Source organism: Oenanthe melanoleuca, chromosome 2, assembly GCF_029582105.1.
Source record: "Oenanthe melanoleuca isolate GR-GAL-2019-014 chromosome 2, OMel1.0, whole genome shotgun sequence".
Lineage (NCBI taxonomy): Eukaryota > Metazoa > Chordata > Aves > Passeriformes > Muscicapidae > Oenanthe > Oenanthe melanoleuca.
Window position 1 is genome coordinate 72,572,628 of NC_079335.1, and position 26,913 is coordinate 72,599,540.

General features: G+C 40.3%; 2 protein-coding genes across 3 annotated transcripts in view; both read left to right on the forward strand.

The window, feature by feature from the left end:
* TRIO (trio Rho guanine nucleotide exchange factor) overlaps positions 1-8,766 on the forward strand; it is a 244,848-nt gene extending 236,082 nt beyond the window's left edge. Inside the window, exons 53-57 of the mRNA XM_056483314.1 lie at positions 1,468-1,589; positions 3,165-3,243; positions 3,852-4,052; positions 4,492-4,630; positions 6,232-8,766. Of these exons, the coding sequence (XP_056339289.1) occupies positions 1,468-1,589; positions 3,165-3,243; positions 3,852-4,052; positions 4,492-4,630; positions 6,232-6,774 (1,084 nt within the window). The 3' untranslated portion in view covers positions 6,775-8,766. The remainder of the gene's footprint in view (positions 1-1,467; positions 1,590-3,164; positions 3,244-3,851; positions 4,053-4,491; positions 4,631-6,231) is intronic.
* A 5,072-nt stretch (positions 8,767-13,838) lies between these two features.
* OTULINL (OTU deubiquitinase with linear linkage specificity like) overlaps positions 13,839-26,913 on the forward strand; it is a 35,635-nt gene continuing 22,560 nt past the window's right edge. The window contains exons 1-2 of one of the 2 annotated variants that reach the window (XM_056484861.1): positions 13,839-14,116; positions 24,557-25,066. In XM_056484861.1, coding sequence (XP_056340836.1) covers positions 24,979-25,066 — 88 coding nt within the window. In that variant the 5' untranslated portion in view covers positions 13,839-14,116; positions 24,557-24,978. The remainder of the gene's footprint in view (positions 14,117-24,556; positions 25,067-26,913) is intronic. The other variant, XM_056484866.1, reaches the window with a different exon arrangement.

Below are 26,913 nucleotides of genomic sequence, written 5' to 3' on the forward strand. Positions count from 1 at the left end.
GGAAGCTGCAGGTTAAAAAAGAATATTTTTTCTGAGAAAGCATCTTTTATATACAGAAAATGTAGTTTAATGAGTAACTTCAGTGTGAAGAAATGTCATATTTATGAATTATACTCTTAATTCAGAATGAAGGGCTCTTTTGTGAAAACTTGCTGGCATGTTACATTGTTCTTTACTTCCCGCTGCTCCTACTTTTTCTTATCATTGGTTATTTTGTTTCTTTTCAATGGGAAGACAAAGGCAGTGTGGCAGCTTTACTACTGCATCCAGGGCTGTTGTGAGATATGTAAGAGTTAAATTTGCTAGGTTCAATTCACTATTAATGAGGATAGTGAATTCTGTAATGAGAATTTAGAATTACAGAATTTTATCCAGTAAATTGTTTTGGTTGTGGCTGGCAGGTTTTTGGAAATAATCCTGAAATGTTCTTTGAGCTGGAGAAGGGTGTCATCTTCCTATGTTCCTGAAACAACCTTCTTTTTTTTTGCCTTCTTTTTCCCCCCACCAAAATTGTGTGGTGAAGACCATTGCAAATAGGTTTTGGGTCAGTCAGTAAAATTACTTGTACAGCTGTGATGAATCCAAAAGGAAAGCAATAATTATGGAAGATCTTGAAAATATGCATTATTGAGAAAAAACAACACAATGTTAGGATTGGTTTGAGCCTAGAGGCAAAAGTGCAGGGAGGACTTGCTAAGTATTCACTTTTGTCGGAGACTTGCAAATTAAATTACCTGTTGTTCATGTCCATGGCAGATAGTCAAAGGAGTACTAGAAATTCGTTGCACAGAGGAAAATTTAAGCAGACATTTAAAGACAAACTATCAAACAAAAAGGGTGGTTGAACAGTGAGAAAGATTAAAGAAGAGCCTGCAGGGTCTTTCTGCTCTGATATTACTTAGCTTTATGCTGTCAGTGCCCTGGAGCAGAGAGCAAACTTAAGTCCTTTCTAGTTTCCTTCCATCCTCATTCTTCCAGATTCTGAGGTCTCCAAAGCTGGGGTGAAGCGTGCCTTTTGTGTTGAAGGGCAAGCCCTCTCTTACAAGGGGTGAATGCTCTGAAAGCTCAGATGACTGATCAGCTAATGCTTCCTGGGAGTCATGGATGGAAACGAACTTTTCAGAAAGAACAAGGATGGGTATTTGTCTCAATATGTCTCCTGAAAACTCGAAGTAGGTAAAGGAAGCAGGAAGAAACAGGGGAAGCACTTGATTTTTCCAACAATGGTGAGACAGTGTCAGTCAGGATGTTTTTCTAGTAATCTGTAGTACTTTCTAAGATACTGGATGAACACAAAGTTCTCAGATTCTGGTGAATGCTTCTAGTACAGCAAGGCAGAGTTAGTAATGTTCGTCCAGAGAGAGATAAGGGCTGGAGAATAGAAGTATAAACAATATCAGCTGAAGTTTGTCTGATTTTCATAGCTGAAGTTGGTGTGGAGTTAACAGGTGCCGTTGTGTTTGGCAGTGACCTGGGCGAGGCGTCGCTGAAGATCGTTGGCGTCACTGCGGAAGACGATGGTATCTACACGTGCATAGCTGCAAACGACATGGGTTCGGTTTCATCCTCCGCCAGTCTACGAGTTTTAGGTGGGACAGACTCTGCTTTCTTCTAAAGCCTACTTACAGAAGTGCCTGGCTGCCCATAGAACAGTAAAAAGAAAAGCTCAGCTCCTAGGCACCCCTTTGTTAAAGGAGTATTGATAACGAGCCTTTTTACCTGTAATGTATTGCCTGTTTCAGCAGGAATAGATGCAGATTTAGGATCTAACTGATTAGAGGTCCATACTCACATTTCATAGTACTGTGAACATGCATTCACTTTGCCAGTACTAGTTCAGACACACTGATAAAATCATATTTTATCATCAGCATTCTTAGTTTAGTCTCAATGAATGTTATGATGCTGACATAATTTCTGAAGTGCACAGATAAGAAGAGTAGCATTACTTTGTAATTTAATTTTTTTACTTTCTCCTTTGCTTGAATTGTAAAGCCACAATGTTTAGTAGAACATGCAACTAGTTCTTGTCTTTGCATCATTGATCTACAGTTAAACTATTTCAATACCTGGAGCAAGGCAACCTAAATGTGAGGAATGAAAAAGAAACATGCGAAGATGAAAAAATGCCTGTGTTCTGGGAGCACACAGCAAAGGGGAAAAAAGATTTTTACTTGATGTGTGTGATGACATAGTGATAAGTTCTGGTGTGTGTTTGTACATTCCCTTATTATTCTCCCAAGTGTTCATAATTCTCCATTTTTACAAATAGGGAAAATACAGACTGCAGAATCACAGATTTTCTTACAAGGCAGTTCATAACAATTGATGCCATCTGGGTCCTTTAGTCTGTTGTGAAGCCCATATATTTTTTCTGCTGGGGAGAATTAATTCATAGATTTTAGCACAACGTCTCTGTCTCAAATTTACTCACATAAAAAACCCCAAGACATGAAGTGTCTCAGCTGATATGGGGACTTCTACAGTTGTCCCAAACCTCTTCAAAATAGTGTCTTTCTTCCCTTTTTTTCAAAAACCTTTGCTGTTTTCCTGGAATTTTAAACCAGACTGTGAAAGATGTATCCCTTTCAAATCTCATCTGAAATTTCTGGGGGTTTATATTCGGTAGTGCCACTTTGAGCTCCACCTATTGGTAGCCTCAGTAAGTGCCTTACTGACAACATACTGAGGTGGTAATTATTTCAGGCATTTCCTGCTCACTGACCCAAGACAAGCAGTAGCTTGAATAAGTGTATGGCAATATATAAAAGAGACTGAAAGGGAAATTTTGGTCTTTATACAGGTGTTTCCTGAAAAAAAAGAGTTGCTCTCTAAGGTAGCTGCTACACTGCCTGGCTACTTTTTTTTTCCAGTGGCAGGTGTATTATGGATTATGAGATACAATGTAGTAATGTAAGATCTTTTCTTTTTACTGTTTCCCTCAGCTTGCTAAGGTTACTCATTCCTGTACAGACACTTCCTATTATAAAATTTGTTCTACTGCATTGGCTGGGCTGCCTTGGTGTATAGTCCAGTTTGTCCTGCTTCCACCCTGTGTTTCATATGGGGATTAATAAGATGGGGTGATTGCCCTCATAGCCAAGGAATCTGAGTATATTAAATCTTGGACATACTGTCCTTCTCTTTTTTGTTTGCTTTTTTAGGTCCTGGAAGTGATGGGATCATGGTAATCTGGAAAGACAACTTTGATTCCCATTATAGTGAAGTGGCTGAGCTTGGCAGGTGGGTTCTGTGTGCTGATCTCCAAAGCTGTCTGCGTCAAAATACTGACTTCTCTTTCGAAAATTAAATTCTCCTTGATAAATATTTAATGTATGACTCTGAAAGGCAAAAATTTTGTTTGATTTAATAGAAGTGAGGAAGCGAAAATTTTACCAGCACTAGATGGCACTGCATAAACAGAATCCAATTAGGCTGAAGTGGTATCATAGATAAAGGGATTTATTTCTTTAAATAAAAAAAATTTGCCTTACAGTGACTGACACTGCTTCTGTAGTGAAGTTCCCCTAAACCTTCTTATTTAAGAAACGAAAACTAAAGACAGAAGTCTGAAAATGGGCAAAATAAATAATGTAGAGTTATCCAACATAATGATGGCCTTTGAAGGCTGGTTATTACTGTCACAGGTTGTCTGAAAGACTTCTGTCAAGTTTCTACAGACACAATTTGTAGTTGATTCTTGCGCTGAAAATTCTCATGCCCAGAACCTTCTCTGTAAGGGTAACTTATTAGAGATCTAAAATTAGATCTCTTGGAGTATACCTCTCAAGTAGAAGTATGTCCTTATTGCATCTCTTGGTTAATTCTTTCCTTTCGTTGTTGTGTTCCAGGGGCAGATTTTCTGTCGTTAAGAAGTGCGACCAGAAGGGAACCAAGCGAGCAGTAGCCACTAAGTTTGTGAATAAGAAGTTGATGAAGCGAGACCAGGTTACCCATGAACTTGGAGTCATGCAGAATCTCCAGCATCCCCAGCTCATTGGCCTTCTTGATACCTTTGAGACCTCCACCAGCTACATACTAGTGTTAGAAATGTGTGTGGACTCTAAATTATTTGTAAAATGCAATTTTACAGCTGACATTCTGGGGGATTTATGGTAGTTTATGAATAAGTAGCTCTAAAATTTCATAGCAGTTTGATAGCACCTAAGTAAAATACTGCAGTTGTCTAATGCTGTTACTAAAATGTTGAGTTTAATACTTAGAAGGCAACAAATAGAGATATTAAATTGACATGTGGATGATTGTCTTAATTTTAAGGTTCAACAGTATTTTTGTATCAAATGGCCACAAAAGTGAATTAGGAATGTTGTGGTCTGGTAGCTTGATGTGAAATCTCCCCATCATGCCCTTGTCCTCTGTCCTGTAAGCTCTGCAGGCTAAAGTTACTGCTGTAGTCTGTAGCCTCTTAAGTTTTTTTCTCAGTTCTGATGCATGGATTAATCCAAAATACAACCCTTGTAATTCTAACAGGGCTGACCAGGGTCGCCTTCTAGACTACGTCGTGCGATGGGGAAACCTCACAGAGGGGAAGATCAGACTCTACCTGGGAGAGATTCTGGAAGCTGTGCAGTACCTTCATAACTGCAGAATAGTACATTTGGACCTAAAGGTGAGGTGTTAATGGGATTCTGGGCAGTGTGCATCATTCCAGCCATAAAAATCTCTCTCTTCTAGAAAACTTGCAGCTGGGAACATGGAACTATGAAATGCTTTGAGAGTCATGAAGGATATGGCTTGGGGCTTCATTCCCAAATGCTTTAAGTCACTCACAGCCAGCCAAGCAGAAACTCTCAATTCTCTATGCTTTCTCCTTATAGCTTGCTTGCCCTGTGTGGCTCTTTGTGCTGGAAATAATTGCTAACAGGAAATTTTGCTTGATTATTTATTTAGTTAGTTAGTTCTGATAAACTTGCAGCAGAGATCCATTTCTTTCATAAGAAGCATAGAGTTTATTGTGAAAGAAACTTCTTTTCCTCTTTTGCTGCCAAAATGTTTCTCATATTTACACTTTGAGGGCATGCATGAATGGTGCCTCTTTGGGCCTTTGTTCTTCCCTTTGGGTGTTACTTGAGCCACAAGGGTTTGATGCATTCTCGTAAAAAAAATACTATGTCAGAATTTATATTTATATTTATATTTATATTTATATTTATATTTATATTTATATTTATATTTATATTTATATTTATATTTATATTTATATTTATATTTATATTTATATTTACTTAATGTAAATATAAATTAAAAACTTACTCTTTACACTTTTTTTCACCTGTATATGAATAATAATTTTAGCATTGACAAGTCATCTTTGTAGGCAGGGTCTCTTTAGCCAAATGGAGTCATGGTGAGAAAAAGCAAAAGGCCTGAGTCTCTTCCCTCCATGTGCTTTTGTTTTCCAAGCAGAACCAGTTTTGGGTCTTCATACCATTAATTTTTTTCTAGTGTTCACCAGTACTTTTTCTGGTCTCACATACAGATGAACTAATTAAAAAGTAGTTGTAGGTAAGTTGCTCTTACTTTGCAGAGATTACAGCTACAGCAGCAGTAGCTTTAGAAATAAGACTCTTTAGAAATAATACCATTTTCAGTTCACAAATAATGGAGCCGTTCTCTTGAAGTCATGTGCATCCAACAGGATCTTCTGCTGCCATAGTCTCCTAACAGGGCTTGTCTTCCATCTGTACAGCTGCATTTTATGAAAGAACAGCCAAATAAAACTGGATTCTGTTGAAAGCATCATGCAAATATCTACAAAGTCTTCCAGTCTTTAAATGCAATGGTTTTGATGTCTGTGTCGTAAAACAAATGGAGCAGTTGCTTTATTCACCCTCTATTTGTGATTGCTGTTCCTTAATCCTAAGTTTTGAAACACAGTTCCTATGAAGCTTTGCAAAGCTGGTGTCACAAACAAGTGAAGTATTAACTGGCAGAACTATATTTCCTGCAAAAAAATACAGTGCCAGCAGCTAAAGCACATTCTTTGTATGTTGCAATAGGCAAGAATCCACCTGCTGGTTGGTCTGGGGAAGTCTTAAGACTGCTCCAAAGCTTTGCAGAGCTGGCCTTCTGCAGTGATCCTTATAGAGTGCTAGTTATTTATGTTCTAGAGCTGACCACACTGGCTAGGAAGCATTTAAGTTGGAGCATTAAATGTATGTTAGACTGATTGAAAAAAGATATTTTAACTTTTGCTTTTATGTTTTCTAGCCTGAAAATATTTTGGTGGACCAGAGTTCCACTAAGCCAACAATAAAACTGGCTGACTTTGGAGATGCAGTCCAGCTCAATACCACGTATTATATCCACCAGTTACTTGGAAACCCAGAGTTTGCAGCTCCTGAAATTATTCTTGGAAATCCTGTTTCACTCACTTCAGATGTTTGGAGCATTGGAGTGCTCACTTATGTCCTTCTTAGTGGCGTCTCTCCTTTCCTGGATGAAAGTGTAGAGGAAACTTGCCTGAATATTTGCCGCTTAGACTTTAGTTTCCCAGATGACTACTTCAAAGGAGTTAGCCAGAAGGCCAAAGATTTTGTATGCTTCCTACTTCAGGATGACCCAGCTAAGCGTCCCTCGGCTGCACTGGCCCTCCAGGAGCAATGGCTGCAGCTGGGGAATAGCAAAAGTGCTGACAGCATTGATACATCCAGACTGACTTCGTTCATTGAGCGGCGAAAACACCAGAATGATGTTCGACCCATCCGTAGCATTAAAAACTTCTTACAGAGCAGGCTCTTGCCAAGAGTTTGACCTTGCTTGAAGTTCTCTCTCATTCTCTTTCACCTGCCAATCAATCAGACTGGAGATGGACTCCTCCTGCCAATCAATCAGACTGGAGATAGACTCCTCCTGCCAATCAGCTGTTGACTTGAATTTTGAGGAAAGCAAACCCCAAGCCAACCAGCTGCTAGTGAATGTTCGTGTGCAAATGCATTCCACAGGGACCCGCGCAGGGCAGCGCGGGGGACTGGAGATGCAGACTTCACGGGGGTGGAGGACAATAGCACTGTACTCTGCAAAAAGCAGTCACAAGCGATACAGCAACAGTATTTTATTCAGGTTTCTGCAAAAAAAAATAGTTTTTTTAATAAACAAGAGTTGAATTTTGCAAGTGAACTTAGCTACCGTTTTCAAGATTTATTCAAGGAAGAAATGCCTATGTTTAAAGCACTGGTGTTAAACAAAAATCAGATCATGCCTGGAGAAGACTCACTAAAATGGCTGCCCATTGGTACGGCCTCCATTTATAACATCTGGTTTTCACTTGGTCCTAGAGCTTTCCAGTTGCCTCGCCTGTATGTATCTCACGTAGCAGTGCACTGAGATCAGACTCTGCTTTTAAGTGCATCCAACCTCAAAAGATTTTGCATACAAATAGAATGAATTGTTTTGCTCTGATAAAATGTAGGCCTTACTTGTATATAGACTGTTACCTGCCTTCGGTCTGTAATTTTTTTCCCCCTCCTCTCATCCTTTTTTCCCCCTCCTTCCTAAATGGTGGTATACCACTGTGCGGGTCTTCAGTTTGGGTCAGTTCTCACTGTCCCCCTAGAAAAGAACTTTGGGTTGGTGCCCAGCTTGCTGACCCAATTGTCAAGCAGTATACAGCAGGATGAAATACTGTAAATGCACTCATTTGGGATTTTGTTTTCTTTCATATCATGTGCAATGTTGTGGCTTTAACATTTTATGCAACTATTTATGAGGACCTCTGTTGTAACTGTAATAAATATATAGAAAAAGCACATACTTAGTACTGCGAGCTTTATGGTTTTGTTTGTGTGGTTGGGGGTTCTGGGTGGGCTTGGGCAGGTGTGTTGTACCACACTGTCATTATTAGTTTAAGACGAGGATTAGCATAGAATTTAGTCAAGACTAGTCAATTTTAAGGATTGTTAAAAAGAAAAAAATGGAAGAGAGAGAGAGATTCGTATCCCAAATGTCAAACTGGTTCAAAAGCAGAGTGACACTTTTTAAAATTTATTATTATATTTTAAATGCCAAAGTCTGACTTTCCCCAAATCAGTCTCAACACTTAACTACTTCTAAGAATTTTCAAATCTGTTTTTTTACTTCTTTCTGTGAAATGAACAAATTAATCTTGTGGTCTTTGGTGAAGAATACATAAGGAAAGTAGTGGTCAGATGAGGAGAATTGGACATGTAATGTAATTGTCTTAGTAATTGTTTTTAAGGTTGAAGTACTATTAGCGTGAGGTATTTAAAAAGACAGAGATGGTTTTCTGTGCATCACTGAGTTCACGTGGGTGTGTTGTGAACATCTATGTTTGTATGAAATGCCATGTTTAAGGAAACCAAGCCGACATCCCACAAGAGTTAGATATATGGGTGTTAAGCCATAACCTAGCTTGGGTTAGTTTTGAGCTTTGTGGCTTCCACTGTATCCTATTTATTCTTTTTTTTTTTTCTTTTTTTTTGTTGTTGTTTTTTTTTGGTTTTTTTGTTTTTTTTTTTTTGTTGGTTTTTGGTTTTTTTGTAAAGTTGTACAGAAACTTTTTAAAAGAAAACAACTGACTTCTAAACTGGATATGTATTCATACCAACCTCATATCATTATGTTTGTGTATTATTTTCCTTTATTGTTTTAGTTAAATTTTTTGCTTTATTTTGCATGTATATTTCTTTGTACAGTGACGTTACATGTTTACACGGTATGACATGATGTAAATATTTTATTTTGCCATCAGTTATTTTGAAAAAAATTAAACATATTTGACATAATTGTCTGATCTCTTGCTTTAAGGAGTTGACAGTTTAGGTTTGGCTATATTTTAATTTGGCTCTGTATTTTTTTTTAAAAAGTATGTTACTTTATTGCCATAAAATTCATTTTAAATTGCAATGATGTATCTTTCCTTCATGCCTTACAAAATAATATTTGCCTTTGCTCTAAGTGTTGAGTGCTTTGTAGTGTCATGAATGCTTTTATATAAAACATGAGTAACTGTCTAACTGTGGAAATGTATTATGGTCTTTATTAGCTAGTAAATTTTTACCAGTAGAGTTTTCTACCAGATGTTCCCAGTTGAAGACCAGAGGATGATATTTCAGTTTAGAATTAAGCCAGGGAACAGATTTCCCACAACTTTTAGGCATTCCAGGTTCATTATGAAGAAAAGTTACTTTCAAACATCAAGATTTGGGATTTGCAACTAAACTCATAAAGCAGAAAAGTTTCTCATTGTGTGTATTTCTCTTCCTCGCTTTTCTGCTATCAGTAGCTGTTTATAATTCAAAAATTAAGTGGAAGGTCAGGGAACAATACAGAGTGTTTATGTTTGTTGCTGTATTGTATACATTTTTTTCCCTGCTCTTTTCCGCTATTCCCTGTCAGGCAATTGAACAGTCCCTTTATTACTTACTGGGAGAGACAACTGAGAGAGACACTTTACATATAGACAGAGGATGTTCAGGAAGGACCTGTTCACAAGGATGAACCACTGGAAGCTTTTTCCATGACCAGGAAGTAGATGGCCACATGCTTTGTGGAATGGTTCTTGCCCAAAGATGTACTAAGTTAGGGATAAGTTACTAAAGTGCTTTACAGACAAATAATGCACCTGTAGGATTTTCAGGTAGCAGAGATAGATTCTTTGGCTCACATGTAAACAGAGTGTGCTCTTTCTGGTCTTCTCCATGAGCCCCTTACTTGGGACAGCCAACATATTTCAACAGAGTGGAGTTCTACACAAAAATATGCAGTTTGGTGCAAGAGCTTCCAGTTGCACAAAGCTTGAATGGTGATCTTTAGCTTCAGATCTTCTACTTATAAATCTACTGAAATGCTTTGAAGAGATAACATAAGATCCTTTTGTTTCATCAGACTGTGTAGTTGAGGCTGCAAATGCCATTTGGGGTGGGTGCAGTTGTTGTTGACTGTCCTGCACACAAAGCAGCACTGCAGGCTGATAGAGAGTGGAGACCAGAAACATGGGTCAGAGCAGCTGGTGTCAGGCCCTGATGTGGGAATATTGTAGAGCCAAGGGAATGGCAGTCAATGTTACAGCTGAATGGGGGGTGAATAGCCAGGGAGATTCAAGAGAAGACTCTTAAGTGTTTCTTCTTGATAACATGCCCCAATCACTTTTTACTGATAGTTCAGGAAGAGAAGAGGTTGCCATACTTTAAAGCTGGTGCATGAGATAGTATTTCTAAAGTTGAGTTTGGGAGCCCCATTCTTCATTGCACATGTAATGAACACTGATTAACTTGAAGGCAATTGTGCAACTGCTAAGCATAAAACTTAACTAGATAACATGATTTCCATGATCAGGAAAGCAACCTACATTGTCTTCCTATAGGCAGAGGCCTAATACATACCTGCCTATGCTCCTGTTGACTGTAAGTCATTCTCAGATAGGACTATTAATGTGTTGATGAACAGAAGAAAAAAGAATTGATTTTTTCTTACTCCAAATCCAAAAGTATGGTCAGGCCAGGGCACAGCAGAGATCCTCCAGAATGACACAGCAAAAGCATCCGTCTTCTTGAAAATATTTCAGTAACCATGCAAACCTGACTGGTAGTAGAAGATGCCTGAAAACAGAATGGGATGTTCTTTGCATGTAACTTACTGCATGACATTGCCAGGAAGCATTAAAACCCCACCACAGAGGGTGTCAATGTAGGACTCCATTTGAAAGGTGGGCTGGTGAGTAAGAAATGAATGCAAGCAAGGATGGCTGATTTGAGGTTAAGCTCCATGGTTCCCCAAGATCTTAAGAGAAATGAAGACAGGAATACACTGAACTGCCTGCTGTGGGTAGTGAAATCTCTGAGAGTTGGTATTTGGTGAAGATCTTTGCTGCATACAGCAGTGTATCCATGTGCTAGGGATTAGTGGAGGGAGTGTTACCATGTTAGCTCCAGTCCAGAAAATTATAAACCTTTCCCATGAATTAATAGACTCAGTGTGGAGGTGTTACTAATGTCTCTGCTACAGGCATTCAGGTGCATGTGGAGGTAGGTAGAACCCTGGAGGACCAAGTTTCTGTTTTTGTTTAAACGAGCTCCAGGTATTGTGATGCTTTATCCCTCAGGCAAACAATTTCTTTCCTAAAATTAAATCTTGATGAAGCTTATATTTGAGAGTAGCAGACAGGTTGTCTGTAGAGTTTCTGCTTCCAGTATTTTTTCACATTCACATCACCTCATGCTGGCAAAAGGCTCTTCCTGTATGCATTATAATGCAGGAGCATGATGATCTCTCCGTTCTCTCTCCTTCCTGGCAAGTAGATACACAACATGCCTGGTGGTAACGTCAGTATTTCCCAGGTAACTGCACTCAGTGATCTTCAGTGCCACGCTGTAACACTGAGCATCAGCACAGGAATGGCATCTCCCATTTCCCTGACCTGCCAAGGGGCTAGGAACCTGAAGTGTAGGAGCAGGAGAATATACTTCTCTCATTAAGTTGTCCTCAAAACAGGAACACTTCTCATTTCCTCTAAGTCACTGCCCTTAGCCCTATCCAGAAGTCTTTGTGGGAATGAGGCAGCTGGGGACATGGAGTAGAGCAGTCTGCTCTCCCCTCAGTAATGTCAGGAGAGCCAGCACCAGTCGTGCTAATCATAAACTCCCACCAGCCAATCTGTGCCTTCCAGTCACAGAAAAAGCCATTATCAACCAACCCTAGTATGAGAGGAGAGCACAAGCTTCCCATTTTCTTCACTGGTTGTAGGTTAAAATGAGGAAACACGCTAGAGATACTTTGAGGTTTAATACATAGATTCTTTGAGTTTTTTACTGAAAAGATCCTTTCATTGTGTGATTTTCATGGGCAGTAATCTGAATGCTTGCTGCTTTTTTAATGAGTTTTTATCCTAACGTGCATTTTCTACTTCTGGAGGGACTTTTTTACTTTGTTGTTCAAGGAAATGTGAAGATGAGATGCTTGAGACTTCATCAGTTGCTGCTGACAAAGCTCCAGATTCCATCATTATGCCTGTGGCAATACACTCGTTCTCAAGGTTCATGTTTCCTGAAGGAAAATATCTTCTATCCAAAGAGGACAAATAGCTATAGAAAGGATGAAATCTTAACACCAGAGCAACACTTCAGGCTGAATTTTCAGCTCCCAAAAGACATTTTGTCCATTACCATCCTAGTGTATTCTCATCTGTCATACTCAATGGGCTTCCTACAAAACTATGAGTTTGTATCTCATGGAAGAGAAGTTCATTGACATTTACTTAACACATAATTGTTGGTTTAGAATAGCAGTTAACCAGTGGTAGCCCAACTTTGTGTAGCAACAAGTTATGAAGAAGTTGAACTATATATTATGCCAAGAACCCAACTGATATCTTCCTTTAATATCTCTGAAGCTTTTAATGGACAGTTCATACCCCAACTTTTGTGTCTTACCTTTGCTTTTATGATCTGCAAATTACTTTTCATTTGGTCATTTGTTTGCCAAGCTGAAGAGTACCAGTCTGTTCATTCCTCATGGGGAAGGTGTTTCTCATCTCAATTGCCCTTCTCTGAACCTTCCCTAGTTCCAAGTTGTATATTTTCTATGATGGGAGGAGGCAAACCTCATACAGTATTTATGATACAGGTGCACCTTAAATTGCACAGCTGGAAAATGGCATTTTGTTCTCTATTCCTTTTCTAAAAATTCCTAGTATTTGACTTCTTTTGAGCTGATACTTTGTAGAACAATCCTGAGATCATGTTGCCAAGTTGAGCTTCAATGGTTCATTTAGAATCCATGACCACACATGTAAATCTTGAATTCCCCCTTCAGTACATCCCCCATGAATAATAATTTTCTTTTGTTGAGCCACTCTAGTTCCTAGACAAAGCTGAGGTATTACAATTGGCTTAGGGAGCAGTTGTTCTGATGGAACTGAGTATAGAAATCTCTTTTACTAAACAAATAGAAGCTGACTAAGCTGACTACTGCTGGCTTTCTTTTTACTACTCAGATAGCCAGCCTAGCTCCCCTGACTTTTTCCCAGTACTTCTTTTGCAGGACTTTTCTTGCCAGCTCCTGGAGCCATTATTTCTTGTCCCGAGAGAGGAAAATGTAACCTGCCTTGGACTTGATTAATCTGAAACTCTGCCTCTTTCACATTAAATGCCAAACACTGATTTTAGGGACACGAGCGCCTCAATTCAAAAAAAGTATTCATTTGGGTCCCAAGCAGGAGGCTTGTGAACTCATACATCAGGAGTATCTGCAAATGCTACTTGCAGAAATTTCACATTTGTGCTTCCTGAAGACTTCACTGGCAGTAGTCAGCACCAGGAATTCACTTGGCACACCCTGAACTCAGTCTCTGTGAGGGCTTGCAATCCCAAGGGTTGCTCCCAAGGCTGAGGAAGAGCTGGCAGCAGCTGAAAGCTTTCCTTGTTGTACCACTGGGAACCTGTCTAATCACTTCTGGTCAATTTACATCATGTATCTTGCCTGTTTTTACATGTCTTGCCTGTGTGTCGCTGAAGACCATGTGATCCCTTGAGATGGATGGTTCTTCAAGCTCTCAGACTTTCCCTTCAGTGATGCCAAGATCCACTGAGTATTTGCAGAATGATGTCATTTAATTTGCCATTTCTCAAGACTGATGGTGAAAGAGTGCTTCCTTCTTTGGTGATGGAGCATTCTTCTGGGCATTCAGGGTTCTGGACTCTTTGCTTGCCAGGAAAACTCAAATCTGGGAATCTGTGCTAGTCCCAGTTAGTGCAGCGTGTTCTGATTTTGTTGCTGTTGTTGGAGTTCTAGATGCTAGTGGACAGTGCTGGCTGATTCACACACGGAAAAAGAATGTCATGATATATCATGAAACATTAAGAGGAAGCTTTTAGGATGGGGCATCCTGAAGATAACTTGATTATCACCAAAAAGTGCCTGAATGTCAAGATTTCTCATTGCTCATGGAGTTTCATGGAGGCCTAAACTCATTTCTCCCGAGGATCCTTCACAAAGAAAGGCAGGGTGTAAATCTGGTGATGATTGCTGCCTTTACCCTGGCTGCTGATTGTGAGTGACAGCTTGGAATTGTACATTGCTCTTCAGACCTGCTTGAAAGAACATGAACCTTGTCAGTGTACTTCATCCCATGGCCCAGGTGGGTAATGCCTCTCCAGTCTAAAGTGACTCTAGTTGTTATTTGTCTTTTTGGATTAAGTACTGATTTTTGTAAGGGGACCTGATTTTTCACTTAATATCCAGCCATCCTTTTCATTTTCATGACCTCTATCTGTTTAATAGTCTACTATTTTTTAAAATGTAAATATGATATTCTCTAATGAAGTCTGGGTATAGTATAAGTAATCTGATATGTGATACAGTACAAGGTTGCAATGTAGGGGTCAGCATATCTACTGAGGAAGTCTTCTGCTTGTGGTAAGAGGATCTGTTTACTCTCATCCCATTCTCTAGGGAATTTTTAAGTATGAAAATCCTAGCTGAATTCCTGGTATACTGATAGTCATGATATGGATGAGGCCATTATCTGTACCAGCTATGCCTTTTCTCAAACATTTTTTCTTCCAGGAGGATGAGAGAGATTCTAATCCATTAACTGTTCCTTCTAATGTTTTCTTCTTCCAGCTAACTTATCAGGGGGTTTTTAAGTGCTTATGTTGAGATAATGCTTAGTATTCTGTCTGCCAGGACTCAAGAAATTACTGTAATTGTTTTCCATCTAGCACATTTCTGTGGCTGAGGGCTTGCTTCATAACTCACACAAAATGTTATTATGCTGAAAATCAAACCTTTCAGGGCAGTCTTCATATGTGGTGATTGCCAGAACTAAATGATCATATGTTGTGACCGTGGGGAATTAGTCTCACTGGTTACCTGGTGGTTCCATGGCTTGCAGCAAGACTGTCAAGGTAGATCCACAACCTTTGCTGAGAGCATTCTTTGCTGCAGCTCAGACAACAGCAATGAAACATGTCCTTGTGCTTGTGATTTGCGAAGTCAAAGAGCTTCATTTGCAAAAAGGCACTACTGTGTTCCTTGGTTCCCATGTCTGATGAGTCTGTTGCTGCTCAGTAAAAATCTGATACACATTCAGCTACTCTGTGAATGTGTGTGGTGTTGCCTGGATTCATCACTCAGCATGGGGCAAGTATGGGAGCACCCAGAGGAGAAAAGAAAACTGGCCATTCACTCACACACTTTGAGATGTGTTCTCCATCTGTGGCTGTTTCTCCACTATCCTCCTTCTGACACATCACTGTACATGAGATAGGAAAGGATATAATGGCCACAGTGCCAAAACACTTTGGCACACGTGGATAATGATGTGCTGTAAGAAAGGGTGGCAGCTGCAGTGGAGTGTATGCATGCTGCAAAGATTTTTGAAATGAGTATATGTGTTGAAGAGTGTATGGATTTCTTCAAGATAGGTAGACTGCCCATATAATTCTTGGTGGGTTTTTTTTTCTGAATTTCAGGAGTTGCAAACTAATGTCATGCATAAAATGCTATTTTCCCTTCCTTTGCTTTCTCTGTAAGTAGATATATAGCAGTGATGAAGAGAGGCATAGGTGGTTATTTATGCACACAAAGAAATCCTCATTTCTTAAGGTCTCTGTCAGAGTTGAATTTTCTGGTGTTTCATGGGAAAGAAATCAAAAGCATTTCCACAATCTGAGTCAGTTGTGATAACAACAAGACATGGGAACAGCATGACCTTCTTCTGCATGATCTCTTCGAGAAGCCAAGAGTGCTACCTCCAATTCACAACATTTGGCGATTCAGAAATGTGCTCAAGAAGACCAAGACAGATGGAGATTGGGGAGAAAGAAGTGAAAGACAGCAGGAAAACACAGGAAAGAGTAAGTGCACATGTCTTTCTAGGATAACAGTAGGAGTAGGAGTAGGCATGGACAACACTGGACATTAACTGTGCACCTGATCCCTGCCACTGCCTCGGGATCTGACCAAGGGAAGAATGGTGCATCTACAGAAACCATGGCATAGTTGCCTGCACGTTGTTTGCTTTTTGATCTGAGACTTGGCAGCAAATATCTAATTTACCTACTGTCTTTTTCTCTGTGCTGATAGAGTGCTGTTTGCTACCTCCTTGTACTGTCTGTAAGTTATTTGTAACTAGGTCACCACTGGCTTTAGAGAGTGCACTACCATCCATCAGTCCAGCCATGAGCAATACATTGCAGACAACTTCAGAACAGGATGGGAGAAATGCTGGAGAGGATGGTAAGCCCTGGAGATAGAAGAGAGGAGAATTGGCTTGGAAACCTATTCAAACACGCAAAATAGTAATCAATGTTTTTACTCTAAAAAGTATTTCCAGTCATTTCTGATAAGCTAATAGGTCTAGTGGAGGAGAGAGAAGAGTTTACTGAAAATTGGTGGCGTCCTTTCAAAACATCTCACTGTTCAAGTTAAAAGCATTTCCCTAGAAGTATCTGCTGCTTGGCTTGGAAGATACCATCCCAAAGAGACTGCAGAGATAAAGTTCAGAGAGAGGAAAATATCTTTATTTGGAATTTAATAGAGATACTATATTTGAGAAAGAATGTTTTGGGATAGGCAGTACATGGCTGATAAGCCTGTGATTCCCTTTCATCCTCTGAAGGATTCATGCCTGGGTAAGGATGGCATTTGTTTGTGAAAGCCAACATCTGCTTCTGTTTGCATGCTGTCACTTTTCCAGTCCTGTGTGGCTAGGTAAGTAGTGCAAGTACTTGATCAGAGTTTAATCTTCCTCTAGTTGGTAATGTTTGGCTTGACAAATAAGAAACAAATATTTCTTTCTGTTAGTCAGTTGCAAGGGTTGAGAGGAGTAACATTGGACAAGGCCTAAACTCCATCTGCTGGTTTGAAAAAAAAAATTATGATGCAATGGTAATGTTCTTTTCCATTAGTTCAGATGTCAGCTTTTCTGTCAAGTGCTCCAGACCAGCTCTTTATCTGCTTTACAAATCTCTTCCCAAATAACTTGATAACTTTGATAACTTTAATCTCACTTGTATAATTTATAATTTCTAACCCACATCAATCCCTATATTAGCAAGTAACCATTGTGATTAAAAAGAAAAAAAGTATTGAAACTACATGTATATGCTGTGGAGTCTAACAGTGTGGAAGCTGCAGACAAAGTTGTAAAGTATTTTCAGAGCCTTAGTATTACTGTCCTGTGTAAGGCAGAGTTTTATTTTAATTGGTTAAATTTGCTTGGTGTCAGACACTGACTTTTTTGCCCAAGCCAGAGAAACACCAACTTCTACTTTGTTCCTTGAGCCTCCCCCTCTGTTGTGTTTTAGAGCTGCAAGGGAAAAGCTTTCCCATTGGATAAAAGGGCATTAGATGAAGAAGATATCTTTCTGTAAATATTTGAGGTCTTCTGCAACAAAGTAGTAAAAGGGTGGATTGTCTTAATTGTTGTACTTCTCTTTTATGTTGTAGTGCTGTCATGGGGCATCTGCCATCCTGTCTTACTGCAGCTATTTCTTGTCAACAAGGTGGTTTGGGGTTTTTTTTTCTGTACATTTCTGCATTTCTCCAGCCACAGGAAGTGAAAATGATGTTATTCCATGGTAGACAAGTGTTACTCTGAAAGATGTTGCCTTTAGCAGGAGCTGCTGTTCTGATCTTTCTGCTGGAGAACACAATTCCCAGAACTTTGTACCACTCTGGGGAGCTCTGCTCAAGCTGCTCTCCAAAGCTGTGTTGTATTTCTCCAGCTTCTTCCCTTCTGTCCATACTTAAAGATTTTGTAAATCCAGCACTTTGTGAGAGGGAAGGTGAAAGGGCTCTTTGCCAATTATGAAACAGTTAAACAGTCTGAGCTGTTCTTGGCAGAGGGGGTGTAGAAATGCTTGTGTTGGGGGGGAAAAATGAAGAAGTACAAATGGCAAATCATGACAGCTGTGTGGAAATTCCTGCTCTTCTGCTGACTTGTTATCCACAGTTATGGTGGTGAAAATCCAGCAGACAGGAGGGGACTATGGCCCAGAGGGACACAGGGAAACACATGCCAGGGGGGACACAGCTTTATGCCCAAAGTACCCTGTCCTAGAAACAAAAAGCTCAGGTGTAAAACAGTTTTGTTGGTAAAAATTTATGCATACATATATATATAAGAGATCAAACACTTAAGTTATCTATAAGAATTTGTGCGTACCAACGTTGTTGCCTTGCAGTGTTTTGATGCATGACACTGTATGTCCTGGGCTCCCTTTGAGGAGCAGGAGTTACATCCTAAATCTGTCTCTGTGGCAGCCACACCTCAGCTTCCTGTTCCAGCAAGACAGCTGACCCACACCATGGAACTCTGACATAAAATGTCAAAACTGCTTTAGCTGTTTGTGACAGTGCTGGGCAGAGCAAATCTATCACAGCAACCAGGCAGTGGAGGCAGGGTGGTAGCAGAGATCTTTGCTTGTGCTACACTGTGAAGTCCCATCTTTGGTTCTGATGAGGAAAATACAAGGTAGGGCATCTGTCTAGCATGTACTTGCAGTCCCTCAGCCACACTTAGGCTGCTTTTTAAAAATATTTTGGTTTATTCCCTAAAATCTAATGTTATATTTAGGCATGGGAAGGAGGGGGAAAGCTCTCAAAAGCTATAGGTTCATGCCTGGAGACCCAGCATGTTTTTTGTGCAAAACCTACTATCATCTGTAGCCTTAACTTTGGCATTTTAGGCTCCTACTAGTTTGGCTATACAAATGTCTCGGCTTCTCTCATATTGCTCATTTGCAGCTGACATATTGCCACTTAAAAGCAGTGGCTCAGCTCTGGCTGAGCTCCATGTTGGACTTTATAACATCTCTCAGTATTTGTTTATTCAGCATATATTATTTTACTACTGGGTGTAGCTCTTTATGAAGCCTGTCTCCTGGAGATACTGCCAGAGGAAGGAAGTATAACTATAGGGTATTTACCTTACCATGATGCTGTAGTAGTCACACTATTTTCTCATGCTAATGCATTTTGTGTCAGAGTAATACTTGAAGGTCAGTGGAGGAAGGACTGTTCCTACACTCACTTGGAAAAGAATAAATGGAGCAAAACACAAAGAATTCACTGCTTGGAAGTTGTTTTTCACCTGTAATACACAATTGGTGGCAGAATGGAGCCATTTCAGAGTTACATTAGACTTATTTAAAAAAACAAGAAGAAAAGAAAAGAAAAGAAAAGAAAAGAAAAGAAAAGAAAAGAAAAGAAAAGAAAAGAAAAGAAAAGAAAAGAAAAGAAAAGAAAAGAAAAGAAAAGAAAAGAAAAGAAAAGAAAAGAAAAGAAAAGAAAAGAAAAGAAAAGAAAAAAAGAAAAGAAAAGAATCCAGCAATATTATGCTTGTATCACCTGTAGAAAAGTGCTCCAGGATCTTCTGGAATTACCTACAGAAGATGAAGAAAAAGGCAGAATACCCTCATCTGATTCAATTTTTGTCCTGAATATGAGGTGTTCTGAGGACATGAGACACCTGTTAGCTGAAGAGACCCCAAGAGCAAGGCTCTGCACTGCCTCAGAACTGAGGATCTATATTTAACAGCAGCCATGGCTGTACATTCTGTTCCTCATTGGTTTCCTGCTGTGCCCCCAACATGTCAGATTCCTTCCCTCACAAAAATGTAAGTTTAGATGGTCTCCCTTTCATTTCTCCTCCAAGGCAATTTGTCACACATTTGTGCTCTCAGTGCTAAAATAAGTTTATTAACATACGTAGACACCATTTGAGCTTTCAAACAAAACCTGTAACATAAGGATCCAATTATGGGATTGTATAGTTAATGATCCTTTAAAATGTAAAACTCCCTATAAAAATTTACTGGCAGCTTCAAGAGTCTTCAAACTGTCATCCTGAACTGCCACAGAAAGTAGCATTTTTCTGCTGTTATGTGAATCCAGATTGCTCATAGGAGATGATTAAATCTAGAAATAATTTTGAGGAAATAAAAGCAGAATCCAAGACACAGTTCTCCTAATCATAGGAGAAAGACCTCTGCTTTTTTCTCCTGGAACTACTCAAAATCCCCACCTTCTTTGTATAAATGGATGCAAGAAGCTGAAATGAAGCACCAGCTCCCTATATGGATCACACTTGGAGCCCAACATGCCAAGCATGGATCAGACCTCCTGCACTATGCTGTGCTGTCTGTTTTGTGCACACCCATGGGTGGCATCTGGGATCTCTGCATGCCTGGCACGATGAGGGAGCAATTCCTGCAGGGCCCCGGGGTCTACAGAAATCCTATAAACATCTAAAGGCACACTTCTCTGAGAAAAATTTCTGTGGTGGAAGGTGGGGCCAAGAAAATTTGCATGTTCATATATATTTGAGAAGAAGCCATATGGGAACAGCCAGGAAATTTCATTCTTACATTCTCAACACAGGGAATTTTAAAAATAATATACATGTATATATTTGCCAGAAAAGTAGAAATCCTAATCCTTAACTTGCTGTCTAAATAGGAAAATGTCAAAAAATAAAAAAATTACAGCAAGAGAAATCATTGAATCCTTTGTCAGAAAGATACTGACATCCCTTGCAAGTAGAGTTCTGTCTTTATTGTCCCTGACTGCAGAGGGAGATGAGAGTGCTGCTTGTTATCACAGCGGGGGCTGTATATTCAGCTGAAGAGTCTCCATCACCATGGTATTTTCAGCAGCTCTCAATTTTAATCAAGCTTTACTTTACAGATGGAGAAAGCTTTTTAGTTCCCTTCCCCCTTTTTAACAGGTGGTAAAAGGATTTGCTGAAGATACGTAAGATTCTGGCAACTGCAAAAATAGATGTTCATCCTCTGAATTCCTGTCCTGTATCCCAATTAAAAGAAATCGATGTCATCCTTCCTTCTGTGTTGTGAAATACATAGTTAAGTATAGCCTATATTAATTTAGCAGCAGGTAGTTTTTCTGATAAATGAAGAAGTACCTATATTAATTTCAGCTATCAGCATGGATGGGGAGGATTGTTGGGGGATCGGGGAAAGAAAATGGCAAATAGAACCAGGATGTTTATCTTTGCAATTCTGAATAAGCAACCAGCTGCACAAAGTGTCTTTCAGAAAGGAACATCTTCTGTTGCTTTTTCTGTTAATGTAAAAGACATTTAGATCAATGAGCTGCATTATGAAGGGGGGCATGTGTATGCTCAAGCCCTTGTCTCTCTATGACCTTTCCATTGTTTCTATGTGTACGGGCTACTGCTTTCCCTTAGTTTTTACATGGTTTTTATGTGTATTTTATTTTCCTGCTTGTTACTAAGTCTCCATCTGAAGAAAGTTTGTTCTTTTTACTGTTGGCATTTGATGTTTTTGGTTGGAGTGACTCCTTCCTCTGAAAAGAATGAGCTCCTTTCTTCCCCCCAGTGACCCTGTTTTGCTGTTCCAGTACACAACAAGCCCTCGCTGGTGACTGCTGTGGTTCTCAGGGGGTGGCAGAAAGCAGCTGCTCCTCCTGCTTCAGAGAAGAACCCCAGGGAAGGGGGTGCTCACATCTTTAGTCCCAGTGAGTCACTCATAGCACACAAGTCTTAAAATGCTAGCTTTGGTTTGCTGCTATGCACTTTTGGCAATGAAACATAAATATTTAGTCACTGTTGCAAAGCCAGGGATTGACACTTAAAACAAAAAAACAAAAAAAACAAAAAAAAAAGGAAAGTGCCTACAAATAGGCTGTATGTTGTTTCTTCTGGCAGTAGAATCTTCTAGGATGAAGGAGAAACAGCTGAGCCTTTGCATGTTGATTTCTAAATAAAAGTAAGTCATAATACGGACTCTTATTTCAAGTACAAAGTACTTGATTTTAAAAGAATTGTTAAAAAGCAATGTCCATCACAGATTTCGTAATAGGGATTTTTCTTCTGCAGGAAGTTGATTTTCTGTGCCCAAGCCTAGGCACTAGGAGGCAATTCTGCACTCACAGTGCATTTCATGCTTCCAGAATCCAGAAAGTAGATTGTATTGATGCTGTTCCCCTTACTAGTCTTCAGAAAGAAAAGGGTACCTGTTGAACTGCTAAGTAACCAACTGAGCACCTGCCTAGGACAGCACCTCTGCTTGCCCCCACCTATCCAGCTGCAGCAGAAAGTTGTCAGCAATAAGAATAATTGTTCTGAAAAGGTGATTTTTCTTTCAGATAGCAGATGAGACGGTAAGACAACCTGCTAGAGCAGAACAAAAGTGACTACATGCAGCTGGAGGTTGGGGATATTTGTCTCTGTAACAAACTGCTTCCAGAGAGAGAGAAAGCAGGAAGTAGGAAGTTGTCTCTAGGGCTCAGCAATGGAGATGGAAGTGCTGGCAACTCCAGGACAAGCTCAGGTGGCCATCCTGTGTTTACAGCTTTCAGAGAGCTGGGTGACGTTGTGCCATGTCATGCTGGGGTTTCCCAGCTGCTGCTGGAAGCCAAGAGCTCTCCTATCACTGGTGAGCAGGGAAACAACCACAGTGGGCTGTGGTGAGGCCAAGAGCAGATCTCATTTGCTGCATCTCACAGAAACACGAGGGAATGGCGCGGGTAGGAGAGGCCGCCTGATAACAGCCGCCGCACAAGTGTGGGGGTGGACAAAGGAAATTTCCTTGTCAGCCCGTGAATGTGATAAAGAGTGCAAATAGGCAGCCATGCAAACAAACACCAACTATTTAGAAAAACACAGCTATTCTTAGTTTGTGGATTCTGTCAGCCCAGGTGCCTCCAGCATACCAAACTCATCCTCTCTCTAAGGTTTGTCTTTCTCTTTTCCCCATAACCCTGCCTAGACCTCAGAGTTTCTAACTAAAAATAAGATTCATGGTATATATGGGGAAAGAATCCTGTATTTCTTGTAACTTAGTCCAGTTCCAAAGCTCAGCTGGGTCTTTCCTGCAAGGAAGGGGTGCAGAAGGTCCTGGTTTTTCCTCTTCTCCCTTCTGGAGCCTTTCTTTGTCACCTAACCCTGTTGGAGCAAAAACAGCATCACTTTCCAAAACTCCCTCAAGTTCCCTGCCACATGGAGAGTTCAGATGTCCCAGCATTCTCACCATGCCCTAAAGATGCTCTCTGGGGTATGGAAGAAATTCAGATCTTGGGCAAATATTTACGCCCCAGCACAGCAGGAAAGGGAGGTAATCCACACTTTTCCTACTTGGATAAAGCCTAAGGAGATACTAAAGAGTTATCCAGGTGAAACAGCTATGCTTGGTTGGGAATTATGGTTTATAGGTAAAAGAATGTGGAAACTGCAAGAAGAGACGAAGAGTAGGAAATGTCAAATATCCATAATGTTTATGGCCAGAGCAAACCAATCCACCCTACCAAAATGAAGTAAGAAGTACAACAGAGGAATTTAAGGTGACTTAAGGGAATTCAGTGCAGAAAAGAAAGTTAAATTTCACTGTAAAATTTAAACTAGACAGCTTCCTTTATTTGTTTTCTTTTAAAAAAACCAAAACCAAAACCAAAAAAATGTACCAAACACCCAGTGTTGAGCAAGGAAGGCAAAAGAGGGCATGTGCAGTGTATCTTTCTTCCATCCTGCTAATTTTCTTTCCAGATCTTCCCTAAGAGATGCACCAGTCCTGTAGCCAGTCCACAGTTTATCTGTCCTCAGAACAATTTTGTTCTGCTAATGGGAACAGAACACAGACAAAAATACACCTCTATACATATAAACGTGTGTGTGTGTGTGTGTGTGTGTGTGTGTGTGTAACACATTTAAACACAGTTTTTTAGTTCACTTGCTGCCTTTGGATGCTCACTGGCATGTAGCTTGAATAGCATGAGAGACCATTCAAAGGTAGCAAGTGAACACTTTAGGAAAGAAAATTCTTTATTGTTCCTTTCTTCCTTCCTCCACAGTAAATGGTGAAATAAGAAGTGTTAGCAGGCCTGAAATCATGGGACCCAAGGCTTGTATTGGAGCAGGGAGAGCAGATTTCACGTTCAGCTCCTGAGGTGCCAACAAACAAAAGAATAATGTAATATATGTAACAGTTATATCCCCAACATCACCTTTCCATTTTATTTTTTTAAAATAAATGCTCCTGATGCTAGGTGATTATTGAAAAATAGCATTTTAGAACTAAATTGACAAAAATACTGTAATAAAAGGAGTAGAAAGGGAAGCTGACATTCTAGTGAAAGGGAGTATGTGAGTCAGTAATTGTACTGGTTCTTTTTTAAATGCATGTGAAATGTGAAACAATTGTTAACAGAGTAGGAATCTCTGGGAGGCAAGGACAAGTGGCTGCTTCACCCTCTGAAACAAGAACTTGTGGGTATTTTCAGAGTGGGAGACTAGATTTAGTGAACTTGTAAGCTGTGGTATTGTGATATATCTTCCAAATGCATAATTAAGAAGGAATTAATATTCTTAAACTGTAAGAAACCACTTTTTTTTTCATTTAACTTAAAACAATGAGTGAGGAGGAAAAAGGAAAGACTGTCTCAAAGAACACTTTGCTTACTCCAGTAAAAAACCCCATATCTATGAAGTGATTTAACCATATCTGTGTAAACTTTGCTTTTACATAGCATGTTCCATAACCATGGGATGTTTGTGTGGACCACCTGTTTCCTCTTCACGGTCTGATTGTTTCTACAGGAGGCACATTGATTGCATGATAAGAGCTTAGCAATTGAACGTGATATTGGAGCTGGAAAGGAGAAGCTGTGACTGTGGACTACCACTGAGATAGAGACCATGTATGGGTGCTGCATCACAGCCTGAAAAACACCCTGCAATCTCCATCCCTCCAGCAACTTGGGAGATGCAGAGGGAGGTAGCAATGTGACCTTTATGAATAGCTGAGTTATGCTCAATTTTTTCTTGTGGCTTGGATATGGAGAAGCATAGACAGCCTGTGTGACTCTGAAAACTTCAACGGAAATGAAACAGGAAGCCAGATCCTTTCATAGCTTGTTGATCTGTGAAGACAAGCTGAGTCTGTAGAGACTCATTTTCTAACCCCAGGAAAACAGCAATCAGGAGAGAAATCCAACTGGGGGTGATAGTCTGGAGAGGAGATGCAGAGGAAACATGACAGAAGGGCCAGCAAGAACAGAGACCACTTCACTGAAAAAGGAAAGCGAATTAGCTCAGAAAGAAGTGCCGGTAAGTTCATGCTGCTGTGCTATAAATTTTGGCATGTTAACAAGCTGATGATCAGCTAGAGAAAAATCCTGTGCTGCTGATTACAGCTGCACGGGTGCTGCTTTTACCTGTGCGTCAGACTACCTGACCTTGACAGTGGTAATAAGTTACGATAAACAAGGAAATGGTTCTTGACTCTTAAAAATGGGCTTGAAAAACTGAAGGAGGAAGCTGTCACCGGTTCTGCACCTAGGCTTCCTACTCTGGCTGGGTTGGATGCTGTTGCCTTTGCCTCAGCCCTCGTTTGGAATTGTTTATGTTCTTTGTGCCATGATTATAGTGCAGATGAGCACAGCAGTGGCTTTGGCTGCTGATTTGTGGGTTTAAACAGACACGGTTGAAATGTCTTCACACTTGCTTAGCAGTGGCTTTCAGCATGAGTTTTTGCTGTAATTGCTGTGCACTCTCACGTGGGTGCACGCAGAGGGAGGTAGTCACAGTCATGGCTGCAGCTTGGAAATGCCATGACCTGCAGAAGAACCTGGAGGTTCATGTTGTGGGAAAGTTCATAATACTCCCCTAAAGAAAGAAAATGTCATAAATATCCCTAAGCAGTAGAACTTTGCCATCAGTACATAGCCTTGTTTGAGTATCAGAAACATATGCAAAATGTCGTGGCCAGGAAGTCTGGAGGAAGAGAATCCAATTTAGGCTGTTTCCAGTCTGAGCTCCCTGGAGCTGTCCCCTGTCCCTGCAGAGCTGCTGCCTACTCAGAGGCAAAGCAGAGAATGCATTATTTCTGCTGAAACCTACTGAATGCATAGGCTGTGTAAGGCCTTCTCTGTCTCCTTACACTGTTCTGTTGGAGCACCTCCAGAGAAGGAACATGAGGTTGATATGAGCACTGGAGCACCTCCATGAAGACAGGCTGAGAAAGCTGGGGCTGTTCAGCCTGGATAAGAGGAGATTGTGGGCAGACCTCATAGCAACCTCCCAGTATTTGAAGGGAGCCTACAGAGAAGCTGGAGAGGGACTCTGTCAGGAACTACAGTGATAGAACAAGGAGTTGAAATTGAAAGAGAGGAAATTTAAGTTAGGCATTTGGAAGAGATTATTTACTGTGAGGGGGGTGAGACACTGGAACAGGTTGCCCAGGATGGCTGTGGATGCCCCATCCCTGGCAAGGGGAGTGGGACTAGAGGATTTTCAAGGTCCCTTCCAGCCCTTAACATTCTATGATTCTCTGAAATAATTTTGGAGAAGTTGATGTTTTCTGAAGCTTTCTGAACTTTTGTAGCAGTCTCCAATTATGCAAAGCCTGTGAAAGAAACTGCTATTCCTAAATAGTTAGCTGCTACTTCCATTTCTGCTGTTGATCCCAGCTCAGACATGGATGTTGCTTGCTCTCTCCAGGATCCTAACCCATATTCAGCTAACAGGAACAGCACACACGGAGCAGTCCAACAGTGCAGGAGGGTTGTGTGTTACCTGGCTCAGTCTTACAGTGGTATATGTATCCAATACCAAGAAGAGAGGCAGGTAGATGCTGTCCCATCTCACTCACAATGAGTTTCCTGCCAAAGCCTGCAAATGGAAAAAGGTCCTAGAGATCTCTTTGTGATTCAGGGAAGAGGTCCAGAAAGAGCTTAAGGAGAAAGAAAAGGCACTATGGATAGCGTTAGTTTAAAAACGTCCCTCAAGAGGTAAGTAATCTCTGATTGATTGATTGATTGATTGATTGATTGTCCCAAGCTTAGTCCCATGTATAGAGGCCCAAGGCCATGCTCCAGATTGCACTGAAGTGCTCAATAAATGCACAGAGGAGAGAGTAGAGAGCTGTGAAATGGGAAGGATTCACTGATAAAGGG